At 36.9% G+C, this 27,824-nt stretch overlaps 1 protein-coding gene across 3 annotated transcripts; it reads left to right on the forward strand.

Annotated features, from left to right (window-relative positions):
• The first annotated feature begins 310 nt into the window (after positions 1-310).
• LOC127954512 (choline transporter-like protein 2) lies at positions 311-27,753 on the forward strand. Of its 3 annotated transcripts, none has more exons than XM_052553390.1 (22): positions 311-654; positions 16,574-16,622; positions 16,943-17,016; positions 18,335-18,413; positions 19,274-19,358; positions 19,938-20,048; positions 20,154-20,214; positions 20,311-20,431; positions 20,560-20,643; positions 21,418-21,530; positions 21,615-21,746; positions 22,084-22,183; positions 22,337-22,429; positions 22,638-22,722; positions 22,814-23,076; positions 23,162-23,256; positions 23,654-23,757; positions 24,442-24,515; positions 24,695-24,765; positions 24,894-24,982; positions 25,196-25,280; positions 27,086-27,753. In XM_052553390.1, the coding sequence occupies exons 1-22, from the start codon at positions 615-617 to the stop codon at positions 27,181-27,183; spliced, it is 2,106 nt and encodes a 701-aa protein (XP_052409350.1). In that variant the 5' UTR covers positions 311-614; the 3' UTR covers positions 27,184-27,753. The 3 variants fall into 3 exon arrangements, with proteins under 3 accessions (XP_052409350.1, XP_052409347.1, XP_052409348.1); XM_052553387.1 differs by having other exon boundaries at positions 319-654; positions 25,835-27,753; XM_052553388.1 differs by lacking the exon at positions 311-654 and adding an exon at positions 14,515-14,628 and having other exon boundaries at positions 25,835-27,753.
• The last annotated feature ends 71 nt before the right edge of the window (positions 27,754-27,824 follow it).

Consider the following 27,824-nt stretch of genomic DNA (forward strand, 5'->3'; position numbering starts at 1 on the left):
TGATACCCTAAAACACTTCCCAACTGAGGTTGATAGATGAGTACTGACTGAATTCTCCCCTTATGTCATGTATGTATTGTAATCTTCTTTTATTTTCTTATTTATTTATTTATTTTTTTTTTATAAATCTTTTTATTTTTGTTACTAAGACTATATATTTTCCTGTTTGTATTAAGAGCTGCTCCCTCAGGCTATATATTTTCTGTATCCTATTATGAAGAAACTGACTTTATGCAGCCATGTTTGTTTGTAAATCTTTATATCTTCAATAAAAAATAAAAAATAAAAAAAAGACAGCTGCCATCCGGTTTAGTGGCAGCCACTTCCTGCTGCCAGTGACAGCCACTCCCTGTTGAAAGCTGCCGGTTTTTCGCTGAACCCCCTCTCGATCGATATAAACCCCTTTTAAACCGGTTCATGAACGCGCAATTATCTTAGATTACTCAATGCAGCCAAACCAATCATCAACAGCTGGTGCTTTCGAAGAACCGCAGTAACCAGATCCGGTATAGCGAGATGATATGACATTTTATTTCAGATTTAACTATAATAAGTGACGCACAAACAACGGGCCCCAGTTCTCCACAGTTTTAGTAAATACACGCTCATCCGAGATGGATATGGATATGGATATGGATGAGAAGCCCAAATACGGTAAGTTTTTCCTGGTTAACATTTGCTAGTGTTTGTTGTTAAAGTTAACGCTTCCAAACATAAACTTGAAATTTGATTTGAACGTCACTGCCGCTAACAACATAACCCAGATCAGATAAGAAAGATGTTTTGGGCTCTAAAGTGAAATCCTGTGGTGTTTAAAGTGTTTTGTTAGTAAGGCAACGCGTTACATTACCGTTATTTGCTTTGTCAGTGGATTTTCTTTAGGAGGAACCTCGTGTCTTGTGACTTTCTTACTCCGAAACAAACACAAAAGGCTGAACACTGGCAATTATTGCGGGTTTTGACCATAAAGTAGTTAACTTGTTTCTAGTTAATGTAAATTTCGTGGTTGGAAAATTAATACTGGGCATGTGGCTTTCATATGGATGAAATATTAATGTTAATTTTATAGTAATAGTGTGCTGGTTTGTTTACAGATTCATTGTGTAGCTGCAAAATCGTCAAAAGAATCGAGCAAAGCTGTGCCTCAGGATATATTAAACCACACAGATGTTTTGTGTATGAACAGTCATGGGGACACAGGTTATCTGGGGGTTGTGGGGGATTTTTAGACCAAATCCTAATATTAAACAGTCCAAACACTTATACTGTAGATGGACATACAAATGAACGAAGGCCGAGTTTGTGAGAGCGAGTATATATTTGTGCTTTTGTGATTTCAAGAATTAAAGGGTTACTCCATTCCAAAATGAGAATTTTTGTCATTAATCCCCTTACGCTCATGTCGTTCCAAACCCATAGAAGCTTTGTTCATCTTTGGAACACAATTTAAGATATTTTGGATGAAAACTGGGTGGGTTGTGACTGTCCCATAGGCTGCCAAGTAAATAACACTGTCCGTGTCCAGATAAGTATGAAAGACGTCATCAGAAGAGTCCATCTGCCATCAGTGGTTCAACTAACGTTATGAAGCCACGAAGACTTTTTGTGCATGAAGAAAACAAATAACAACTTTATTCAACAATTTGTCTGTGTTTCTGTCTGCCAGGGGCTGGGAAGTTTACTTTTACAATTTATTTAACTACAGATTGCAAGATACAAGCTTTAAAAAGTAATGAGTAATGTATTTTTTGTTAGATTATTCTGGTGTAGTAACTTAATCTAAAGTTCAGTATACTTTGAAATGCTTAAAGGGGTCATATGATTCAATTTTTCCTTTCTCTTTCGAGTGTTACAAGCTCTTGGTGCATAAAGATTGAAGAAGTTGCGAAGACTAAAGTCTCCAAAGAGATATTCTTTATAGAAGTTAAGACTCATCCAGTTTTTCGAGATTAGTGCCAGTTAGCAACAGCACAATGGTATCATTGGTACTATGCACTAACTTACTTATCCAAAAGACTCATAGACAATACTTGCTTATAAATATTCAAACATCATGCAGTATATATAACCCTTAAGTTTTGCTTTCCATTAGTGATGTGTCTTTCGTGAACGAATCGTTCTTTTTGAACGAATCTTTTAGGTGAACGAATTAGGGGTGTCCATGGTTAACCGGTTAACCGATTAACGGTTAAAAATTGCGTAACCGAGTGAAACATTTTGCTCGGTTAAGTGACGTCAATGGCGTGCATTGAATTTAGTTGTAATACATTTTTGCACCACCAGAGACCGCCAGAGTGCTCCCAGACATTTGTAATTTCCACAAGAAGAAGTCATTTTTCTAATATGAAGCGGGCAAAAAAAAAAGTACAGCGTTGGAGCACTTTAAAATTGAGAGTGACGGGGCAAAATGCAAGTATTGCAATACAGTGCTTAGATATACTTCAAGTACAACCTCGTTGTTGTAATCTCAACAGCCAACACCCGGGCATCATTAGGCCGGTCAGGACTCACTGAATGCGTGGCGATGAGCGAAAGCATCTCAGCTGCGTGGCGTGTCTGTTTTTTATGGCGGGTGGAATGTGACAGGATTACCTGCCGAAGTCGACAGTCGTGTACTTTTGCGTGTCATAAGAGTACGTCGCCTCAACAGACGCGTGACAAGTACGCCGCCTCAACAGACGCGTGATCAGTACGCCGCCTCAACAGACGCGTGATCAGTACGCCGCCTCAACTGACGTCACCTCAACAGACGCGTGATAAGTAAACCGCCTCAACTGACTTCTTCTTCTGAATTTTTATGGCGGTTGGCAAACCAGCTTATGGTGCATTACCGCCACCTACCAAACTGGAGGGTGGAGCTCAGACAAGCAAGGAAATGAAAAAAATAAAAATAAAATAATAATAATAATAAAAAAAAAATAAAAACTAAATTATCCCGTATAACCCTATGTCTTTAATAAATTTAATAATGGCTCTATACTTCTTCCATTGCTCAAAATTACATTCCAAAAAGCTTTGTATATTGTAAGTGTTAATGTCCAATTTTTCCATTTCTTGAATAAGCAATATTCTTTCATTTTCGTACTGTTGACATGAAAATAAAATATGCTCTATTGTCTCTGATTCGTCACAATTTCTACATTTACCTGTTGCATGCTTTCCTATTTTAAAAAGGGAATGATTTAGTCCAGAATGTCCAATTCTAAGACGTGAAATGATAATATCTTCCTTCCTGTTCTTATATACACTTCTTCCATTTCCTACAAGTTGTTGGATGCTATTAAGATGTCTGCCCTTGCTATCAACATCCCATGCTTCTTGCCATTTACTATGAGTGACTTCTTTCACTTTAGCCTGAACCTCTTTTTTACTAAGAGCCACTTGTATGTCAACATCTGCATGATTTAAAGCTTGCTTAGCTAGTTTGTCAGCCACTTCATTAGCCTCTACTCCCACATGAGCAGGGACCCACAGAAACATAATAAGACTAGTATTACTATTTCTCAATAAACTTGCTAGAATATCAAAAATAATATCTTGCCTAGTTGATTTTAGTCCACTTGCAAGGCTTGAAAGTGCTGCATAAGAATCAGAACAGATGACTGCTAACCTAGGTTTTACATCCTCCACCCAATGAAGTGCTACCAGAATGGCAATAAGTTCTGCTGTATACACCGATACATTATCAGTTAATCTTTTGCTGATATCACATTGAAATTTAGGGATATGCACTGCAGAAGCAGTTCTTCCAGAGGCAGGATCTTTAGAACCATCTGTGTATATGTGCAACCACGATGTATAGCTTTGATCTATATATTGCTGTGCAATAATGTTCTTGGGGATATCCTTGTCATTGTTAATTTGCGTTTGAATTTGAAAATCAACTAATGGCTTTGGGAATATCCATGGTGGAATATTAGATACAGACTCTATTGGGCTAACTTCTAATCCATCAATACCAGCTTCTAATGCTTCCCTGTTAGCAGTCCATCCAAAGCTTTTAATAGTCTTATTCCCATGTTCCCAGCATTCTTTCATAACTCCTTTTACTGAATGACTTTCCTTATGCCCTTTTATATTAACCCAGTAATTCATTCTAAGCTTATACCTACGCAGGTAAAGAGGAGCTTCTCCAAGTTCTACCTGCAAGGCTGCAATGGGAGATGTTTTGAAGGCACCACAACAAATTCTTAGAGCTTGACTTTGTATAGTTTCAATCTTTTTAAGTAAGGTTTCAGATGCAAATCCATAGATAATACTTCCATAATCCAGGCTTGACCTGATTAATGTACAGTATATTCTTTTCAGCGATATTCTGCAAGCTCCCCATTCAACCCCTGATAAACATCGTAGTATATTAACTCCTATTTTACACTTCTCTATTAACTTTTTAGCATGAGTAGCAAAAGTCAATCTTTGATCCATCCATACTCCAAGGTATTTGCCTCAACTGACTGTGACACAAAATACCTCAAATAGAGTTAAATTAAATAATTTTTTGGTTTTACATTATTTTACTACAAATTATACACCATCAACAGAGCTGAAAATTAGTTGTATTTTCACAATAACATCAACATAAATTCACACACATTAATTATTAAACATTATTCTGATTTGTGCCATTCTGAGGTTTTACTTTTGATATATTGGTTATGTTAATAATTTTACTTAACACTCTGTTACGGTTCTCAGTTTGTCCTGTTTTCAGAGTCATGTCGACCATAAAATGTGCATATCAACCATTGAGCTAAATAATTTTGGTCAATAGAAGGTAATGAAAAGGTATTTTAATAAAATTGTTAAAGAAGTGTATTAAAAATTCAGGTGCATTTTGAAACACTTTAAATTGGGCTGTCACTAACGATTATTTTGTTAAATGAGCAATCTACTGATGATTTTTTTTTTTTTTTTGTAATACAGAAAAGACTTGAAATATTTGCTTAAACTGTAAATCTTTAAAAGTAGACTTAAAATATCTGTAACGATGAGGCAATAATTGGTTTAAATAAAACATTAAAAGCGAGTAATCATATGGTTTCACTGAACACTGTTAAAATACATAAAGGAATGTTCATCTAAACAATAAACGTATGTACAATATGTAATGTAAATGCCTATAGAGGGCGCCAGCAGCCAAAGTGATTGAGCAAGTTTGCATATTTAGATCTATATTGATGTAATCTTGTGTTGGTGTTTTTTATATATATATATATATCTATCTCATATATATGAATGTTTTCAACATTTTAAGTCAACAGATGAACTTTGCAGATGAGTTTGTTGACTGAGCTGCAAGAGATGTGTTCCACATAACAGTGAAACAATGAATATTATTGGAAACATATTGGTACAATTCAGAAAAATGCAGGCTTTACAAAATGTTTAGCCACAAACTATGCTGATATAGCGAGAAATTCACTTCGACAAGAAATATCCACACATTGGAGGATAAAAAAAAAATCTTAAAGGATTTTTAAAATTAAAAATCTAAAGTCTCAAAGTCTTAAAGGAATGGGGATCTTCATGTTGATCAAACTTTTTTTTAGAATAATATATGGAGACGCAAATATTTAGCATGTCCCTTAAATATGTAACTTTTGGCCTGTAGGATAAACAATGATTTCACTAAAATTTAACATTTAATATACAACTAATTTTTCAGTTTTATGGCATCCCTTTTCCAGTTACATTTTTTTTCCGTCTTTTTGCAATTGACATTATTTCAAGCCACTGTTTGTACTGCTTACTCATTTTCAGAAATAAAAGTACAATTAGTAATGATAAATCAGCATTGCTGTGTTATTGTATGTTGTGAGAAGTTTTCTGTGTCTTAAATTCATTAATGACAAACGCATTTGAAGTTTTGGGTTATTACAATACTAATCTAAAAATGTGAATAAAATTCAGAGTACATTTTGATTGGTATCAAACATTTAATTTGAAGACTTAAAAGACAACGTCAAACATTTCGAATTCAACAGAAAAAAAAAAAAGAACAAGTGTATATATATATGCAAAAAGCTAACATTTCTCATTGGATGGGGGTTTATCAGGTATGGGTAACTGGAATGTGTGAGGGTACACAGACATGGAGGCTTTATATTGGCATTGTACAGAGATGCATACTGCCATCAAGATTACATCTTTCATGAGAAGTCCATGGTTATTAGACCAAGACAATTCCAGCTCTCATTCTGCATGTGCTACAGAAGCACGGTAGACAGAGTGAATGTTCAGTCCAGATCTGTCTGAATATTGAACATGTGTGACCGATCATGAAAAGGACATTCAGGCAATGATGACCACAGACTGATGAGCAGCTGAAGAAGAAACAATTATTATCCTCGATTTACAAACAATTGAACACTGAAATTAAAAGGAAAGTTGACGTGACACAGTGTGAAACGTGTTTCTGTCCCATTTATCTTATATTTACAGATTACTGTTTATTTAGTCAGTGAAAACATTGAAAATTTTGTTTGCAGTTTTGTCAATCAAATAAATATTAAATATGGGTTTCTATTTAATCCTATCGAGATGTTTTATGTCTTGAGGTCTATAAAAGTTAAAAATAATAATGATAAATATAAATTTCAAAGCATTCTATGTACTGTAATTATAAACTATACTGTCAGTTTACCATAGTTATCCAAATTAAGTAAATCATTCGCGTTTTTTTTTCAATTCATAAGAATAAAAACTTCTTATATTTGGGTTAAAATCAATCCCATGGCGTCATCTAGTGGACAACATTAATATCACTGCCTTAGCGTCCCAAATATGATAAATTAATAAAATTAAGCATGTTTGCTTAGAACGACTTTGTTCTCGATGCCATTTAATGTTAAAGATCGAATGTCTAATGAATATCTATTATAAATACAACTTTATTTCTGTTAAAATTACACTCTTCTATGTCAAGATCACAAGGAAACAAGAAAGAACTGTAATTCAAGCAGAAATCATGCATTTCCTCTCAGTTTTTCCCTACTGTTTGTTAGCATCCAAGCAAACTGAACATTAATGTGCTTGTACTTCACTTCAACACCAACTTAACAGATAAACATAATTAATCAAACATAAAATAGACTTTATGCAGTTATTATTATGCACTGTTACCACGTTTTGGGAAATATCTTAAAAACAACCTGTTACAAATGCATCTACTGTAATGCAAACCTTACATTTCGTGTAAAGCGAAGTATACTGAGACGATGTATATATCAGGCGTCTTGTGAGGCGGCGTATATTGAGATGGCGTATATATCAGGCGTCTTGTGAGGCGGCGTATATTGAGACGGCGTATATATCAGGCGTCTTGTGAGGCGGCGTATATTGAGACGGCGTATATATCAGGCGTCATCTAAGGCAACGTAGCTAGGTTCAGACGTACTGAGAACACGTACTATTTTTGTTAAATTTCTTACGTACGCCGTCGTCACGTCGCCGCCTATGATTGGTTCCAACAGTGACGTCGCCGCGACGTCGCCGCGGGTCTGTCGTCTGCGCTCCCATTCAATCCCATTCAAAAATGAACACGGACTGACGGCGACGGAAGGGTCGACTGCTCCTTCTCCTTCTCCTGCTAAGGCCTTAGATGTGTCACAAAATGCACGCCATAGTTTTTAATTCGGCTCCCATGTTAAGAGGTTAGAGCTTGCCGACTGCCTGTGTGAGACGCGCGGCTCAGGCGCGGCTCGACGCGTGCATGCTAGAAATAGAACCGACGCCTTGTTGGAAGCGTTTCCAGGCAAAATATAATAGGAAAATATGTTTATATGTCATTTTGTACACAAATACATATTAATTCATGACATTTTGATATTTGAAAGTCTATAGGTTGACATAAATTCAGATATAAATGTAATTTAAAAAAATAATCATTGATTTTCAAATATTGTACCTGTCAAACATATCATAGTCATAGCCTTAGCGAGGCGGCCGCGGAGCCTGCTTGTTACCTTCGCCTAAACACGGAAAGTTACATAACCATTACTAGAGCCTGTTCCTTTATAACATAGCCAAAGGTCGGTGTATATTTGCTTTATACATTTTAGGCTTATTCTCAAATACAGATTGTGATAGTGGACGGGATTATTAGGTAGTTTTAATAGGACAATTTGACCGGAGAGATTAAATTTTGTCGGACATTTCTTTTTTTTTTTTTTTTTGGCCAATGTCTGGAAATTACCGGACAACGGAAACCCTGGCGCACACTATGGTTAACCGATTATTAACCGCTAAGGGCCTCGGTTAACGGTTAATGAAAAACTTGAAAACGTGCAGCCCTAGAACGAATCGTTCTCGTTCACGTAATCCACTGACTCATATTTCTCGTTCAGTGAAGTTCCTCCCTCCACAGCAGCGCGGCGCTATTAGTAGCGCATGCGCAGCTCGGTGAACCGGGTACCTGAACCATTTCATCCTGTCAAAGAATTACTCAACATCGAGCCAATAGCCTTCGAGTATGAGATGTGACAGAGTATGTGATTTGTTGAATGTAGTAACGAATACGCCCTTCAATGAATGAGTTTCATATGAGTCTGAACTAGATCTAAAGATCGTTCGTGAACGAAATGACTGAACTGGCCCATGTCGTTCGCGAATGAGTTGAATGAGCTGATACATCTTGTTCGTGAATGAAATGACTGAACTGATCAACATGTTGTTCGTGGATGAAATGAACTGGTACATATTTTATCTCGTTCGTGTACTAAATGAATGAGAGTAAACCGGGTTAGTCTGCCATTTAGCATGTCAGTCTCGCAAAATGCAAAGCAGTGCACATGCGCTTGTTTTGATATTTAGCAACTCCACGTTTAATCCCCGATTTATGTGTTTTATTTGTGCTTTGTTCATCTAAACAACTTAATTAGACTTTATATATTGAATGCGATTATACACGCATTTTAATAAAGCCAGATCAGTTTTTGTAACAAGTAAATACGTTCATTGACTTGAGACATAACACATAATACACTCTTTTTTGCCACCTGCTGGCTTATTTTGTGTAATACGAAGAAATGGTCACTGAACGAATCAGTGAACGATTCTGAACGAATCATTTTGGTGAATGAACTGAAAACGAACGAATCTCTAGAAAGAATCATAATTTCCACCACTACTTTCCATCCTCAATCTAATCACAGGCTCTACTCTTCACCACAACGGTAACATTACAAAACCAACATAACTGTAACATCATTAAGTACTAACGTATGTCTCTCTCTCTCTGTAAATCTTGTGTAAAAACCATAGGCTGTATGGACGTAATGTCCGTGACGTCACCCGTAGACTCCTGAAGTGTGTTTTTGAAGCCTAAAGTGTGCGGAGCGGGCTGTCGCCATCTTGGCAGTGCATCACCGTGCGACTCACCCTGACAATCGAAAATGAGCAAAAAGGCAGGAGCTACTTGCTGAAGCCACGCCCACCTAGTGCGACGGCAGTGTTAGCAGCATCAATCTACCGGTCACTCCAGTGGCCATGGCCTTATTATGCAGAAATTTAAACGTACAATATGGAATTTTTGGCCACCAGGGGTCACTCAATCAAAATAAAAACATAAGACGTACTTTGATGACGTCGGGAAAGAGCGATAGGCTCATGGGAGTTGTAGTTCATTGGAACACGCGCTCTGTCGCTCCATATCATTCCTCACTCATTCTGACTTTAGTTTTTTGACAATCACGTCTTTTCGAACGGAGAGACTGTTTCAACGGCAACAACATAAACAAACGTTACTGCGCATGAGCGCTTTTGTGGACCTAACTTAACTTCCGGTAGACTTCCAAATAGAATCAATAACAACAGCCAAGTCCCTCTAGAGTAGATATTTTTTGATAACTTCAGTCTACTCATCACCTTAACTTTAACTGCATTTGTAGAAGGCACTGCAGCCAGACCGATATACACGACACAGACCGGAGGTTAACTTAGTTCCAGGCGCGTGCGCCAGATGAAACCGTCTATATGAATTATAAGACTCCTATCAAATCAATATTCCATCTATCTAGTAGTAATATAAAAAAAAAAAACACGGTCGCCTTTCGTTAATAATTATAATTACGTTTATACTATGATATTGAACAAGTTAGAGAACTGCATTTGAAGCTAATGTTATTTTATTCAGCTAGATATAGAACAAATGTAGATTTACATGAGAGCTAGTCTGTCTGCGTTTACACAAGACATCATCGTATACACAAATATACGGATAGGTACAGTTAGCTGAATGGATGCGTACCTGTTTATCAGAATGCAAGCGAGTTCTGCATCTCTCTGTAGTTTCAGCTTGTCACGAAGCTCTCTCTATCTTGGAAATGCAACTCCAATATTTACCCGTGTCTTGTTGCTTCTCTTGTCCCAAAACCATCTCGGGTCATTTATTTCACCAATGCGTTTGCGCTTCACAGAACGTGCAGGCAGAGCATAATCATGTTCCATAACTAAGTTATTGATTGAGGTATAAATACGAAAATAAACAATATAAATATAAAATATAATAGTCTCGATCAAGGCTACTACTTTTTCTTCTTCGTCTCGTCTTTGTTTCTGTTCACCTTTTGTATTTGGCGGTTCCGCGGGAAGTTAGATAAACTAGAGGGGTCAAAGTTTATATGACGCCATAGACGGGCAACAAAACGGAAATAAAGAAACGTGCCGTGTCTTCTAATTAAACTATAATTTTCTCCGGATTTGAAAGTTCGTGGAAACTGTCAGGATGATGTAAGTACACAACTAAAAAATATATATAACATAGATAAAGTGATTTCTGCTATTTTTAAAGCAGAAAAATTACATATTGCGCCTTTAAGTCTTAATATAATTTAAACGGATTAATTATAAAAAAAAAACATTCAACCCCCCCCCCCCCCCCCCACAGTTGTCATGAAGGGCAAAATTTGCCATTTAGACCAAAATAATTTTTTGCACCAGGCTGTAAACGTTTTCTGCTGTGAAGTTGAGCATTTTAACATGGGGAGTCTATGGGACTGACTCCCATTTGCAGCCAGTCGATGAATTGCAGTTTACGTCAGTTTCTTATTGGCCTCACGAAAGAGAGCGGGAGTTTGACGCTTGGTAAAAACACACAAAAAATAATTAAGTGTAGAAATTAATTTCCTTGTTGGCTAATGCAAAGCATGCATCATACACTGTAATACAGGGGGCGGCAGTGGCTCAGTGGTTCATGTAGGTTGTCTACAAACCGGAAGGTTGGTGGTTCAATCCCCGGCTCCACCTGACCAAGTGTCGAGGTGTCCTTGAGCAAGACACCTAACCCCAGCTGCTCCCGACGAGCTGGATGGCGCCTTGTATGGCAGACACCGCCGTCGGTGTGTGAATGTGTGTGTGAATGGGTGAATGTGAGGCAAATTGTAAAGCGCTTTGGATGGCCATTTGGTCTGTTGAAAGCGCTATATAAATGCAGTCCATTTACCATCATTTTACCATGCTGGGAACTAGAAACCACAATAATTTTAAGTTCACCTTACAACAGTATTTTGAGTTTACAATGAACTTTATTATTTGAGTGAAATTAACTAATTTATTTGTAATTTTCTCTGTTCGGTTTTACAGTGTTGGTTAAAATCCCCAGACTGTTTACTTAAGTATTAAATTAAGAAATTACATTACTCTTAATTGTAATCACTTTGGTAATCTAAAATCTGGTTACCCCTCACTTAAAATGTAATTGTAACAAAATACAGTTACTTGTATGTTTTTATTTTAAATGCTTAATGATGTTAAATGTATTTTGTTACACCCCAGGCCTGCTCTCTGCATCTCTTGCACTCCTTAGTACCATTTTCAGAGAATGAGCTGAGCAGGCAGCATACAATATTCTGTTATTACAATTATTCAGAATTTGGAATGCATTTTAAGAATAGTATTCCCATCTGCTGCTTAAAATGCACAACATCGCTGTATGCTGCTTGAAAGAGCGCATGCGCTCTGATGTAAACAAGCGCGCATGAGAAGCACATGGAGGAACACATGAGAGACGCGCTGAATGAAAGCACATTCACTCTCTGACAGCAGATGGCGTTAAATGCAGCACTTGTTAAAGAGCCAGTAAGATGAAAATTCTAAGCTTCCTATCACTGTTTATAAGTCCTGTACATTAGGTTTAAATCCATCCAAGGTTAAAAAACATTGTCATTTTGTCAAAATATCATTTTAAAATTACCCCAATTCTCAGAGATCCCCAAACGGTTCGCACGAAGCTGTTCAAAAGATTCAGTTTCCTTAAACCCCACCTTTCGGTAGAATACTGTGTTCTGATTGGTCAACTAACATAGTCAGGTTTGATTGGTTGTTCCGCACACAACTTCACGGTAAACTATGCGTTAGCATCTGTTTGGGGTGAATTATGTCTTCCTCTCATCGCGAAGCAAACAGTAAAATAAAAAACTTGAACAGTCTTGCTGCTTTTTCTTCTGTGTGGGTGTATTCAAGCCGCGCGCTTCAGTCTGAATCTGAATAGCGCGTTCAACGAAGGGCGACATGAAACAGACATCGCGTTGTTTTCATATGGATTACTTTATCACAGAATATCGGTTTTTGGCAGCACTTGTTTAGTTTTAAAGTAGACCTATCAAGCTTTCTATAGATATCTCTCTCATGTCTTTTCGTTGAGTATTCACCGAGTTACAGTTCATTTTAATGACTTGTTTGTAAAAGACAAAGGCTGCAGACCGCACACATACTGATAAGACGCTCGGGAGAAAACAAACACATAACTTCATAATCATACTTCGCGTTGTGATTCGGAGATGCTCGTTGGTCTAAATAAAATTGGTAATGAACCCTCTTTTATGGCCAAATGCTTTGAAAATCCCGCCTTGTACTCACCGAGATTAGAAAAGCAGTCATCAGTGAAAGGGATTTGTTGTACTGCTCTGGTATTGTGGTGAAAATGAATTTTAGCCATTGGTTCTTCTGATCTTCATTCTTTGGGAGTGAAAATAAAACAAACGGTCTCCTCGACATGATGCTCTCACACCAAACAGAGCGTCTGTGTGGGGGGTGGGGCAGGTCAGAGCTTCGTTTCTCCCAAGAAGGTAGGCGGAGATTATTATGCAAAGTGTTCCTAGTGACGTACATAGAGATGGGCAAAAGATTTGAAATCTATAACGACTCGTTTCAGCGATTCAGAGTCGACTCCTTACTTTAGAAGCCAATAACTTTATAAATCGTGTACTTTTTGGTTTAATTACTTTGCACATTGTTTACACTGATGGACAGCTACATCATACACTGTAATACAGGTAATTTTTGATTTCCCATCTGTGTGGCTCTTTAACGGATCAGAATGTTCACCCTGCACGTGGTTCTACACCGCATACACATACTGAATGCATTAATGACCTTAAAGCATGTCTGTGAGTCAAAATCATGATTAAAATCTAAATTGGAAAATTGGTCAAAATCGGGATAGGTTTGTTTTTGTCCATACATCCCTAATTGTTGTGAAGCGAGAAGGCTTCAGAAACTGGCTTATAAAAAGGACGAGTATGTGAATGCTTTTTAAAAGGAAAATCTTGATAGCATGGCCTTTTTTCTTAGCTGTATTAATGTGCTGTTTCTGCCATTTGAGTACCAGAGTTTGACTGCAATTGCATTGAAGTGCAGTATTCTTCACTGGAATCTTTTTATATTGCTTAATTGCAATGATTAATGTTTAGTGGACTCATTTTAAGTGTAGTAATAAAGGCAAATACAAGATAAATTTATTTAACGCATGCATATGCTTTGATATTAGTCTCTGTGCTGGTGTAGGTTTTCTTTTCTAGCAATTACTTAGGAATAAAACCAATTAAGGAGTTTTTTTGTGGACTAAATGTAAACATCTGAAATATTCAGGTCAGTACTAAATAAAAACTTGCATTTTGTATGATCCCTTATTATTATTATTATTATTATTATTAGCTAACATTTTGCAGATTCTTTAAGGTGCATGTAAACTTTTGACCTCAACTGTACATTTATGAAAGTGTAAATGCTTTGTTCCAGACTTTTTCTAGTCATATAAATCCATATAAAAAGTGCCATAACATATAAACTGGTCTCTCTAGATAATGTGAAAAATAACAAAGTTCTTATACTTTGATTACACACTGATAAACTGCACATCAGGCTGTGTGTGTGAGCTGCAAGAGAAGATCTTGTATCTGTTCAAATTGTTTCAGTCGTGCTGCTAATGCAGTTTAGGAAGGTTTAAGAGAAACCTACTTCACAAAATAGTAACAAATGGAGTTGAACGAGTGCCATTGTCCTCACACCCGCTCAGATCTCTAGAGACACAACTGCTCCATTTACTCCTGCAGAGACAAAGGATGAGGAAAAACTGGATACCCAGCCAAGTTTAAAGAGATCAAATGAGGGAAATCCAATATTTACTTGCTTGAAAAGGGGCGTTTTAGTTCAGCTTGAACCTGTTCTAGACTGGTTGAACAAGTTTTTAATCGTGGCAGGTTGTTTTCCTGCTTGAATTCAGGAAGTAAAATCAGATTGTGGGCAGAAAGACCATTTTCCAGCCTAGCCGTGAGGAAGGAGTATCAGATAATCAGATAAAGCCACTGAACGGAAAGATGCCTGTGGAGGAAGGAGCTTACAAAAAGAACGGTAAAGTCACCTGAGGGCATCTCGTCTTGTATACAAGTATGCATGTGTTTTCATGGGTTTGGTTTCTGGAAAAGCCATTTGAAGCTCACATTGAACAGCTTACCACCAGTAAAATTGTGCTGTTATGTTCTCTTTTATGATTAATGAAATAATTGGGAGTATTTCTGTGCAGTCAGCCTAGTTTCGTGTCCAGACATTTGTGTCCAGATATTTAGCAGAATTTTTTTTTTCAAGTCTCCTAAAGCTGCTATAATGGCACTACTTCAAGCTTTTATTCCATTTGCATTCGTTCCATAGTGTTAACACTGCATTAGAGTCTCTTCTCAATACCCTGGTCTGCCTGGGAACTCAAACTCGGTCATTGAATGTCTGTCTCTGCTCGGAGGGTGTGGAGGTTTAGTCACACGCAACTTTAGGAATTCTCATGTATCTTCCCTGGGGTTTCCCTACATCTTAGCAATCCACTGCGTCATATTCAGTTCGACGAAATCATTGTAATTAGGAGGCCAAACTAACTTATAAAGCTGAATAGCAACAACTTAGTGTCTTTTTTTTTTTTTTTTAGTTAAGGTTTTAACTAATCCACAACCCTAACCCTTACAACCATAAACCAACATTTACTATTATTAAAAAAAGCATCTCACCCTTGCTCTACTGATCTATTTTATACTAAACTTGATATTGCCATTCAATTATGTATTTGAAATGCATAAAAATTCCATCCATTAGGATTAAACAGTTTTAATGCAGTTTATGCTTCAGTCATGCATAAAACTCAACAAATTTGAACAGTGGTGCAAATAAACTGGATGCATTTTAAATGTGCAATTGTATATTTAGATGAATGTATATGAGTGCGTATAAAACTAGCCATATTTCGTTTCACCAGGTTAATGAATAAATGTATACTCATTCGAAGCAATTTGAATAACTAAAATTAGTTTTAACATGGATGTAAACTACTTTTTTTTTCTCATATGGTGTTGGCAAATTATAACATTTGTTTGTGTTGTTCCTTATTTATAAATCTCTATGTATAAATCGTTTAATGTTGTTTATGCGCTAAATGAACTGCAATTGGTTTTGGAAAAAAAAATTGGTTGGGCCCAAATACATTGTCTTTGTTTTGATCTGCATATCTCTTGGTTTAAATTTAATAAAATGAGCTTGAGCAGTCGTCTTTTCATTCATGCCATTTTGGATTTATATTTATTTTCTAATGCAGCCAGTGGCATTCAGACATTTTAAGCATGGCATAAGGATCCAAATTCTTCCAGCTGAGTAATTTGAGCAAAGTTGACTGCGATATTTTGGCCACTTGCTCTTTAGCACAGCATTTTATACATATGACAGACTTATTTTAGAAGCAACCCCCTGGCACTAGATGCTAAACTGACAAGCAGCAAAAAATGCACAAGAGTGCGTGTTTTGCATTGAAATGCTCTCTCTTAGCTAGCTTGGCTTGCCCTTTCCATTCCATTCTGTGATGGGAGGATTCATTCCGGGGCTATAAAATGGGAGATTTTTTTTTTTTTCCAAACCAACATGAGTGTGGTGCTATTATTTATGGCACAAAGCTAGAGTAGAGTTGTCACTTTCTGATAAAATGGCAACATGACTTTTGCACAGGCCAACACCACTCACAATCAAAGACAAGGGTGTTCAGAGTGGTTTTAAGAAGCTGCTACACGTTGCTGTGGTGTTTTGGGTGGTTGTTTTCTATGTTGCAGAAGCTCTTGCTCACTCACTGTGCTGGAATGTCATTTCCCAGGCATGTGCTGGAGACACTCCCCTGCTGGAAATCAGCAGCGGTTATGCAAACACTTAACTATACGTTGTGCTTATTGGATTAACACTGTCTGAACCGTATGATTGTGAGTGGTTTTCCTATATTGAATGTTTTAGTTCAATGGTATTTAATTTAGTTTTTCATTTATTCTCATAGGAGAGCCCAAAAAATTTGACCCAGACTTCAAAGGGCCCATCCAAAACAGGTAAGAACATACACACAAAATCATTTTTCTTTTTTTGGGTGCAAAAAGTTACTAGTTACTGTCCAAAATATATCCTATATAAGGTGTGGATATAGTGTAATAAAGTTAGCCAGTCACAGCAGTGGGTGCGTTTACTTCCATTTCTGCAAGAGGTAACCCCTCTTTCACTTCTGTTTTTCATAGTGTGAATTTCTTTTCTTTTTTTTACAAAAATATTAGAGCTGATTGGGTGCTAACAACTTAGCAGACTTTATAAACTAACCTTGTTTCATAACCCTTTTAAAGCATGTTGCAACACACGGTTTCTCTCTGCTCCACAGAGGATGCACGGACATCATTTGCTGTATCCTCTTCATCGTGGCAATAGTGGGCTACCTTGCAGTGGGAATACTGGGTAAGTCAGTGTGTTGAAGACTGATTGGCTACTGTGTAACAATGACCCTTTAAACTTGTATGTGGTAGTGTTTATTGGTCTGTGAGTGAAGAGTGCATATCTGTGTGTTTTTGCTAGTTCTGGGCTAGATATAAAAATATATTTCAGTATTTTGTTCAAAGTAGGCTATTTCATAATCCGTATTCGCTCTGAAATGACTTTAAAAGGATATTATTATAATTTATTATTATTAATAAAAAAAATTCAGGGGACGTTGCTAAAGGCAAGACCGATTATGCCATTAAGCAAGTGCATCATTATGCAGTCCCAATGCAAGACTGCATAGATAGGAGTTGTTATTATTATTATTTTTTTTTTACAATATTAAATTTTAAACCTCAAGTGCAGGTACAAACTAATAAGGTGCAATAATTACTGAACAATTGCAAGTGCAACTAGTGATCTAATTTACGTGATGTGTACTGCTAGACACCATTGATTTCCTCTTTTGTGTAACTTAGAACAAAAAGCGTGCCTTTTATAATTTGGGTCAAAGTTGCTAAAAGCTGCCAAATACACTTTAAAAATGGCTAAACTTGTTGCTAGGTGATTATTTGAGGTAGCTTGGATAGTCTGAAAAGTTGCTAAATCTTGCAACAAAATTGCTAAGTTGGAAACACTGTGTACTTCAGATGAAATTATAATTGATGCATCTGATTGTCAAGACTGTAATGCAAAGCTGCAAAAGAATGTGGTAGTCTATTTCTGCGAGCAAAAAAAGATGAATAATCTCTCTGTTGCAGCGCGCCATTAACACTTTCCTTGAAAGCGAGTGAGTAAACGTAGAAATACACCATTTGACCAATTCATACGCCATGAATAGCGGTTCACAACCTTGATTTAGGATGATTGCGTCTATATCAAAGCGAACTGTACTGGAGTTCAGAAAACAGCGTTCACGTTATCCAAACAAACTGAACTCTGATGTCATTCGAACCCGGTTGAGCACCAGAAGTGCTAGTGTGAAAGCCTCCTAAATGAACACCGCAGTATTTACCTACATTTATTTATCCTAAACCATTTTTGAAATGAATTCACATGAATCTTCAAATCAGAGTTTAGAATGTACTAACTGAAGAATCAGTTCAGGAAATACATTGCAGTAATCGGATCTAAAAAATGTAAAACCTCAAATATTCGCATGTTTAATGACATGGTGTTAGAAATGTAATGGCTTCATAGAAATGACATTTTAAAATCTGTTTGTGAAGCGGATCAAGAAGTCCTGATCTCTGTCGGTGTTTATCAAATAGTCATTATTTCTGTTTTCATCTGTCAGCCTGGACTCACGGTGACCCGAGGAAGGTGATCTATCCCACAGACAGCATGGGACAGTTCTGTGGCCAGGGAAAACTGCAGTAAGTTGCACCAAATGTAGAATTATGACACGTTGCTATACTCTGACATCGTTAGTGACATCATATAGCTGAACTGATTCTTTTGAACTGATTCTTTATAACAATTGATGAATCATTTGTAAGTCATGTCAGTATCCATCTTTTTCCTAAACGAAAGGTTTGCTTTATGAATTCAAAACCGGGTACAATGAGCTGACATAATCTAATCGTCCTTCAACCATCCAAACCTTAAAAGCACTTTTAAAAGCGTAAAAACATTAACATATTACCCAGACCCGAAAGAAGACATGTTCAATATATCTGTTATGTAATACACTTTGCCTTAATCAAAAATGCTTATTAACTATAACAATGAGGGATTTCAAAGTAATTTCTGTCAATTTGATGGATAACATTTTATTTGCTGCATTAGAAATATTCAAGTAATCACTGTTAATAGGAAATAGAAGTGAAAAGGGGAGACCATTACATTTGAAAACAAACCTGGAAAGAGACATGAGGATTTTGGGGGGAAATTGAGATTCATAGTGAATTCCGGTGAATTATTCAGGGGACATGTATAATTAAATCAGGAGAGCAGACCACAAATGTGCAGTTTATGGCTTTTTCATATTGGATGTTAATTAAAATACTTTTTTTTTTATTTATTTATTTTTATTTTTTATAACACAACCTTATGTCTTTGAGTTGAGCAAACCAGAAGATGGACCGTTAAAAAAAAAGATAAAGGGAAACCAATAATAATAATGACAATTTTCAAGGACATCTTAGAATGCTTGATGGATCTGTGAATATGAGTTGAAATGAATCCGTATAAGCCTCCATCAGTTGAGAATCTGCTTGTATGATGTGTGAAACAGGAAGCAGCCCTTGTTGTTCTACTTCAACATGATGAAGTGTGCCAGTCCCATGGTCCTCCTAGAGTTCCAGTGTCCCACCCCTCAGGTTTGTGTCCTGTCCACCGGTCTCTGTCTGTGGATACCATACTACTACACTACTCATATAGCAGAGTTCTGTTCATATAAGTTTCTCTACTGTCATGTGCTTGCATGTGCAGTATACAACCCGACTCTATCTAGGTGAAAGCAAATGCACTTTATTTGACCTTCCAGAACTAGGAATCTTTAAGATAACTTAAAACAGAAACGCAATGCATTTTATGGACAACCATTTCGTGAACCTAGGAGAGGAGGTCACTCTGACTTGGCTACAACAATCTGGTGTTTTTACAACACTGAACTTAAAAGTATTTACAAAAAATATATATAGATATTTTGGTAATAAATGGACAGCATTTTGTCAAATTTAATGATGCAACTTTGAGTTATGTAATGTATACTATTTTTAAATAAATGACACTGTGCAGTATACTCAATTATGAAGTCTTGCTTTCTTTTTGTATTTATCTCCTGTTTCAGTAAAGTGCATGCAAAAATAAGTTTATAAATGAAAGACTTCTACTTTGCTGTGTTTTTGAGAGGCAAACAGATTATATCTTGAAGATTGTTTTCTTTCTTTGTGTAGGTGTGTGTAGAAGCATGTCCTAATCGCACTATGACTCTGTTAACTGCCTTTGCACAAAAACAAGACTGGAATTATTACAAGAGCTATTGCAGAGAAGACCCGGGGGTGAAGGTAAGTTAGTTTTTAACTAATCTTTTTTTTTTTTTTTGGTTAAATTCAGTTCTATTTATTTTTTTTGAAAGTCTAATGACCGATTAATTCTGTCTCCTTCTAAAGCCAGTGCCACAAATTTTGCAAGAAAAACTGTGCCCTGCATATCTGATTTCCAGCAAACCATGTACGTTTTTGTTTTTAATGCAATATTTACACTATGGAAAGAGAGAATTTTTTTTTTTCATGATTCTGTTTATTAATCCGATTCTATCTCCCTCAGTTTTGCAGCGCTGTTTTCCATCTCTGGGCAAAAAGGGTGAAGTCATCACAGTGGGTGATCAAGAAACCTTTAATGATGGAGACAAAATAAGAGACGCTAAAGACCTGGTGGCTGGAATGAAGTAAACACATTTATACTACTCAAATACTCAAACATGCACATGCAAGGAAATTCCTCATTTATATGCCACTGCTGCAGTTGCAGGTGAAGGGGCTCTTTATTAATTCATATTTGTTTTGACAATTAAAGGAACGCGACAATAGTCATGGAGGGTCGTCAGGTTGCAATGAAGATCTTTGAGGATTACACCAAGTCTTGGTACTGGATCTTAATGTAAGTGATTTTTTTATTTTTTATTAGTGAATATCTATTTCTATATATATTTACCAATAAAAATATTTTGTGTAATGTTTGGATCAGTATCTTAATTAACAATCTTGATAAGTTTTTTTTATACATTTCAGTTTCGTTGTTGATGATGATATTGTTAGGCAAATGTTTTAATTTAGGGATTTTAGTTTTAGAATTTCAACTTTAAATTTCTAATTATCTAATTAATTTGATATAAATGTTATAAATTTGCTACAATTTAAGTGTAGTTTACTATAAGTGGTTATTTGTAGGATATAAGTTTTTTTTTTTTTTTTTGGTAATGAAAAATCAGTTAAAAATATAAATCAGGATTTTATGTAAATCATGTTTGTCAGTTGTTTTATTCAATATTTTTATATTAAAGAATGTTTTTAATAGATTTAGTTGACCGTAGTAACACTGGTTTGGATGTGTCTTTCCTGCTCTGCATGAGTGTTAAGCAGGTTTCATTCAAAATGAATATAATTTCAGACAAAAAGTGCTAAAAATGCACAGAATAGGCATGTCTTGTGGGGTTTTAACAAGAATTGGAGTATGTCAAAAGACAGTTAGATTCACCCATTTAAACCCATTGTTTTAAATGATTCAGTTTGGGTTAGAATGTTGTTTAAAAAAAAAAAAAAAAAAAACTGAAACGACATGATCTGTGCTGTTTTTGTTTATTATTTACATGTGAATCCCCACACTTTCAAGTTTATAATCAACTAACAGACACTTATCCGTTTCTTCGTGCAGTTGTTTGCTGATTGCTGTGGTGCTGAGTCTGATCTTCATCGTTCTTCTGCGTTATCTGGCTGGAATCATGGTCTGGGTCATGATCATCATGGTCATCGCTGTCGTGGCCTATGGTATGGCCTGGATTATATTCTTCAGCACATTCAGCTAGTCCAGTATATCTGTTAAACTCAATCATGTGTCTGTTCCTTACACAGGTATTGGCCACTGCAGTGTAAAGTATGTCAGTCTGAAGGACACACCTGGTGCTAATATCACTCTACAGCAGCTGGGCTTCCAGCCTGATTTCTCTGTGTACCTGCACATCAGACAGACCTGGCTGGCCTTCAGTGAGTACTACTGCTCATGTTTGGGATTATCAATTGACAAAAAGACCTTAAATATTGAATTAAAGCCTGTTACTCAAAACTAGGAACCCGAGCCATTATCTTAATATTGTCTTTTAACTAGGGCTAAGAAGACTCTAGCAAATGCACAGCTTCACATTAAAAGCAGTCTACAATACCCTTAGCATGATGGCTGCATGGGCAAACCTCTGTAGACCCATTAAATTGTCAGTTTATTACTATTTTGCTGTGGCTAGTCTCTCTTTCTCCCACAACTCCTCTAAGAAATGTAAGTGGTTTTGCTGTGGGTTTTAAAAGTAACTCCTGTTCCTCTCTGCAGTTATCATCTTGGCTATTTTGGAGTTCATCATCATCATTCTCCTCATCTTCCTCAGGAACCGAATTCGGATCGCTGTTGAGCTCATGAAGGAGGCCAGCAGGTTTGTGTTTGAGAATCCATGTGAAACATTAGTGAAGACGTTCCACAATAACATCTCGTTATGCGCATTCTGCCTACTATTAAAGTTAAAAGGTATTTTACCTGTTTTACCTACAAGTCTTGTTTACACTCGGTGCTGTTTTTCTGATTTCAGGGCCGTGGGTTTTGTGATGTCATCGCTGTTCTACCCTATTTTTACCTTCCTCCTCCTGACCATAGTCATCACGTACTGGGCCGTCACTGCCGTGTATCCTTGACTCAAGACTGAAGCGGAAACATTAATCAGTGTTTGCATTTTTATACAGGAACTACATCTTACAATCCCTAATCTGAATTTAGAATCACTCTAATGGAAGGTCAAAGGGCAAAAGGTCACCTCCTGAGTCACTCACTAAAACAAACCAGTGTAGGTCCAATATATGTTATGAGTACTAGTCCTTAATCGCTCTGATCAGTTTCCTCTCTACATCCAGTGAACCGGTTTATAAGGTTTTCAATGAAACCGTTTGTGAACATTCGAGGGAAACCTGCATCCCTGAGGTATTCATGCTTAATCATGGTGTAAATTTTTTGTATGTAGTACAGTCTCAAAGTAAATGATCCCTGTTTCTCCTTTCTTTGACTCCTCCAGAACTTCAGTCTTTCTGATATGAAGAAAGACTGTCCTCGTTCTGAGTGCCTGTTTGCTTTCTATGGTGGGGAGACGCCATATCACAAATACCTGATCTTCCTTCAGTTCTACAACGTCTTCCTGTTCTTCTGGTGTGCAAACTTTGTCACTGCTCTGGGGCAGATGACTCTGGCAGGAGCGTTTGCATCTTACTACTGGGCTCCTAATAAACCCAATGACATGCCTGCTTTCCCGCTGTTTGCGTCTCTGGGCAGATCCCTCAGGTTTGACTTCAGAAAAAGATGAATGTGCTATGCATGTGTCCTAAGGACGATTAAGTTGAGATTTTAAAGCATTTTGTGTACACAGATATCACACGGGCTCTCTGGCGTTTGGTTCTCTCATCCTTGCCATAGTCCAGATTATCAGGGTTCTGCTGGAGTATATTGACCACAAACTCAAGGGTAAAACATTCACTCTTAGTTATTATTCGACCCACTGGAAAAACGATCTAATTGGGTAATCATTGCATTATATTATGAAAGATGTGCATATACAATGACCGTTAAAGCATATTTGACTTTTTTCCTACACAATTGTGCTAGTTTCTTGTCTCTCAGATTACTCTGCAGCCTAGATCTCACATAATAAAGTAATGTTAACTCGGATCAATAATGTCCTTTTTATTTATTAAGTAGTCATGTAATAAGCAGGTTAATAAACATTTCAGCAGGTCTTTATTATATTTAGGGCGATTAGACCCTGCAGTTTTGAGATGATGCCGAATGTTATCCACTGCCATATCCCACACTGTTCAGAATAATCTGTTTGTGAACTTTTTGCCGCCTTTTGATCCCACAGGAGCAGAGAATAAATTTGCCAAGTTCTTGATGTGCTGTCTGAAATGCTGCTTCTGGTGCCTGGAGAAGTTCATCAAGTTCATGAACAGGAACGCCTACATTATGGTGCGTCTTCTTTCACTACAACTTAAAGGAATGGTTTGCTAAAAATGTACTCCCCTTCCGGCCATCAAAGATGGAGATTAGTTTGTTTCTTCATCAGAGCAGATTTGGAGAAATGTAGCATTATGTCACTTGTTCATCAATGGATCCTCTGCAGTGAATGGGTGCTGTCAGAATGAGAGTCCAAACAGCTGATAAAAACCTCACAATAATCCACTCTAGTCTATCAGTTCACATGTCATGAGGTGAAAATCTGTGTGGTGTTAACACACAATCCATCAAAATGTTTAACCAAAATTATCTTGTAATCCATAATAAAGCTTTTTTTTTCAGTGGGAGGAAAAAGTCTCCCATTTAAAATCCACTATGTTTGTTTGGAATTGTTTTGGACTTGAGTTAAGCTTGATCTGCAGATTTTACTTGATGGATTTGTTTATTACAAATATGCAAGGTTTAGCTTCAAGACATTAATTGATTGGAGGGGTGTAGATTACTTGTGAATTGTGTTTTTATCAGCTGTTTGGACTCTCATTCTGACGGCACCCATTCACTAAAGTGTCAGAAAGGAGGCAATCTTCACTTTTAACTGATGTCTACACGTGTGTGTGTGTGTGTGTGTGTGTGTGTGTATATGTATAATCTTAATAGCATCTCTATATGCACTCTTGCCTGTCTTTTCTGCCACAGGTGGCCATATATGGTAAAAACTTCTGCCGATCGGCGTGTGATGCCTTCTTCCTCCTCATGAGAAATGTAATTAGGTGGGTGTCATAAAACTGATGTTATGAAACACTAACAATGAATTGTGATGCTGAAACTGCATGCATTTGCACAAAGTTCAGAAGGCAAGGTGCAGTAAGTGAAGCGCGCTCTAGGCTGTAAGCTGATGTTGTCTGGCTGAATCTGAAGCGTGTTTCACAGGTGTTTTCACTCATCACAGGGTGGTAGTCTTGGATAAGGTCACAGATTTCATCTTATTCCTTGGAAAGCTCCTTATTGTGGGGCTTGTGGGTAAGTATTCTACTTCAGACTTTTTTTTTTCTGCTTTAGATTTTAATTACTACTGACAAAGTTAATATTTTTAACATTAATATTTTGAAATGCATAAAGTAGCTTTTCTCCCTCCCTCTTTTCCCCAGGGATCTTCGCTTTCTTCTTCTTCTCAGGACATACGGATGCGTTCAAGGGCGCCAGACCCAGTCTCCATTACTACTGGGTTCCTATTCTGGTGAGTGACCGAATAGGAATCATTTTAATATGCTGATTTGCCGTTCAGAATTCGTTATTGAACAAAGCTTGAAAAACATGCATTTGAAATAGAAATTTTACAAAATATTTCTTCACTGATTTTTATCAATACATCTTTGTTGAATAACTCGGTCACCTTTTTAAAATAAAAACCCACACCTTTGAACACCTTTTATTGAATTTTTCTCTCCAGACTGTTTTGGTGGGCTCCTACCTCATTGCACATGGGTTTTTCAGCGTTTACGCCATGTGTGTGGACACACTCTTCCTCTGCTTCTGTGAGTACTTGGCATTAGTGTGTGTGTGTGTGTGTGTGTGTGTGTGTATAGTACAAGTGTATATAGTACGAGTATAAACATTAAGCTCCACTCTGGAAGGTAGAAAATCAAATTGTAATTTTTGATCCCTTAAAAAAATAGTATACTACTGCATTTAGGGAAGTATTTAATCAGTTTGGATGAATCATTGTCACTGAGCGACTCTTCATTGTGCGTGGCAGTGCATGTAGATGGGTTTAAACCTCCGGTGGCACTACTGTTTCAGTTAAATATTCTGGTATGAGGTGTTTCTAATCCGTCTGTGGTACCTGAATAACTAAGGTGTGTCATTTCAATGGGACTGATGTGCTTTTCTGTCTTTCATCTCACAATAACCCGATTCTTTCTTTTTTTCTCTTTCTTCTTTTATGGCTGCCCCCCTCCCCCTTACCTTTCCTATTTCCTATTCAACATCTGTTCATCACAAACCTCATTTCACGTATCATACCTACACAATCCTCTGCTGGTTCCCTCTGACATCCCCACATCTCTAAACCCACTAACGCCACACGAAGGTGAAGACCTTGAGCGTAATGATGGCACCGCATCACGACCGTATTACATGACCACAGAGCTGCGTGACATCCTGATGAAGGACACGGATGCGGCTCAGACCCTCACGTGACGTGGAGATGCAGCTGACGCTCTCGACACAACCATGGAAAACTGATGAAAGTGACCTAGAATGTGTGATTAATTGTTAATGTAACGTCATTTAGAGAGCGAATGGTCAATAGCTTCAGTCATACCTGCAGTTACTAAATCATTCAGCTGTCAGCCGTTCAGTTATTGTATGTTAGGGGAACAAGCCATTTTTCTTCAATAATGTCAAGTTTCTCGAAGTGGAATGTGATATTAAATCACAAAAATGGTAACACTTTATGATAAGGTTCTGTTTGTTGACTTACTCAACTACTTGGATGACATCAAGCAACAATGAAAAATGCTTCTAAAGCATTTCTTAATCTTGATAATTTTAGTTTCAACAGTAATACTGATTATTAAAATCATTAAAATTAAAATCAGAACAATGAACAGTCTTTTTAACTACAACAAAGGTCAATAAATCTTAAATGTGTCTGTTAGCTTTCTTTTTTTTTTTAAACCGTTATTGTAAAGTGTTACTATTAAAACGGTAATATAACGCTGATGTTGAAAAGTGTCTTTGACCATTGCAGTTATGCACTATATGAATGTTAAGAAAGCAGATAAGGTTCGTGTTGATTTCATGTTCATTATTAAGAAAGCATCTTCTACTTTGTCTCTTCTTCTGCTCCGCAGCACAGTTTAAGACTACTTTTTATACATCACTTGGCTGTTTTAAATGAAGGTTTTTTTTTTCTTCCCCTTTTATTCCATCATGGAAGAACATCTAATGCTACTCTTAATTGTTTAAGTGTCGTACAGCTGATGATTTTGATGCATTTCTTTCAGATTGTAAAGCCATAAACTTTTAATGCACTTGAAGATTCTCTATTGTTTTTGGTAGCAATTTGCAACCTACTTTGGAAAAGCACCTTGTTGCCTTCTCCAGGAGCCTTAAACTTTGTCTTTTGGGCGCTTGGCTGCTTAACATGTCAGGCTTTTTTATTTAATCTTTAATAAATATTATGCAAGAAGGTGCGTTTGTTATTTAAGTCTGTCTATATTGTGTGTGAGGTGTTGGAAGGCATGCATGTCACTTTCCTTTCCTCCAGTGTGCTAGCTAAAGGTAAACCTGGCTCGTTTCTTCTTCAACATCTGTCTCTCACATTGATTTATCACAGTGGAGGACCTGGAGAGGAACGATGGCAGCCCAGCACGACCCTATCTGATGTCTGAGAAACTGCTCAATGTTTTGAAGAAGAAGAACCAGGCCAACTAGTCCTCACTGATGGTCAGGGTTATACATATGTGCCTCGCCTCAGAAATCGTTTTCATTGCTGTATTTATCGTGCCTTGGAGATCCAGACGAACATGTTAATTATGAAACGCATCAAAGTGTTTGATCTCAGCCATATGTGGAAAGTTTTACTTTAGAATGAGAGCAAATTACACATCTGCTTTCTCCCAAGAGGTTTTAAATGTATATTTTAAATGTCTAAAAAGTTTTGCAATAACAATAACTATGTCTCGGCCTAGACAGTTTGATTTGTATTTTTCATAGCCTTTATATTTGTTTTTTTTTAATATAAAACCCAATCCAGCAGTGTTCGTTTTGCTGTTGGACACGATTATAGAATGTTTGCAGAAGGGATAGTTACTGTAAAAACTATGTTTTCCTTCTAATCACGCGTTCATTTCCGGTTCATGGACTGTGTATGTTACGAGAAGTGCTTAAAATTGGGTTCAGGCTTCTTTATTATAATCGTGTTCTTGACTTTATTCAGTGTTTTAAGTGTTTTGTTACACGTTGTTACGACTCAATTAATGGCAAATAAAGAATTTTCTACAATACTCTGGTAGAATCGGTTTCTTTAAAATGGTGTAGTGGGTGTGTTTTCTTTTTTCTTGTGAGACACGAAG

This window comes from Carassius gibelio, chromosome A3, assembly GCF_023724105.1.
Source record: "Carassius gibelio isolate Cgi1373 ecotype wild population from Czech Republic chromosome A3, carGib1.2-hapl.c, whole genome shotgun sequence".
Classification (NCBI taxonomy): Eukaryota; Metazoa; Chordata; class Actinopteri; order Cypriniformes; family Cyprinidae; genus Carassius; species Carassius gibelio.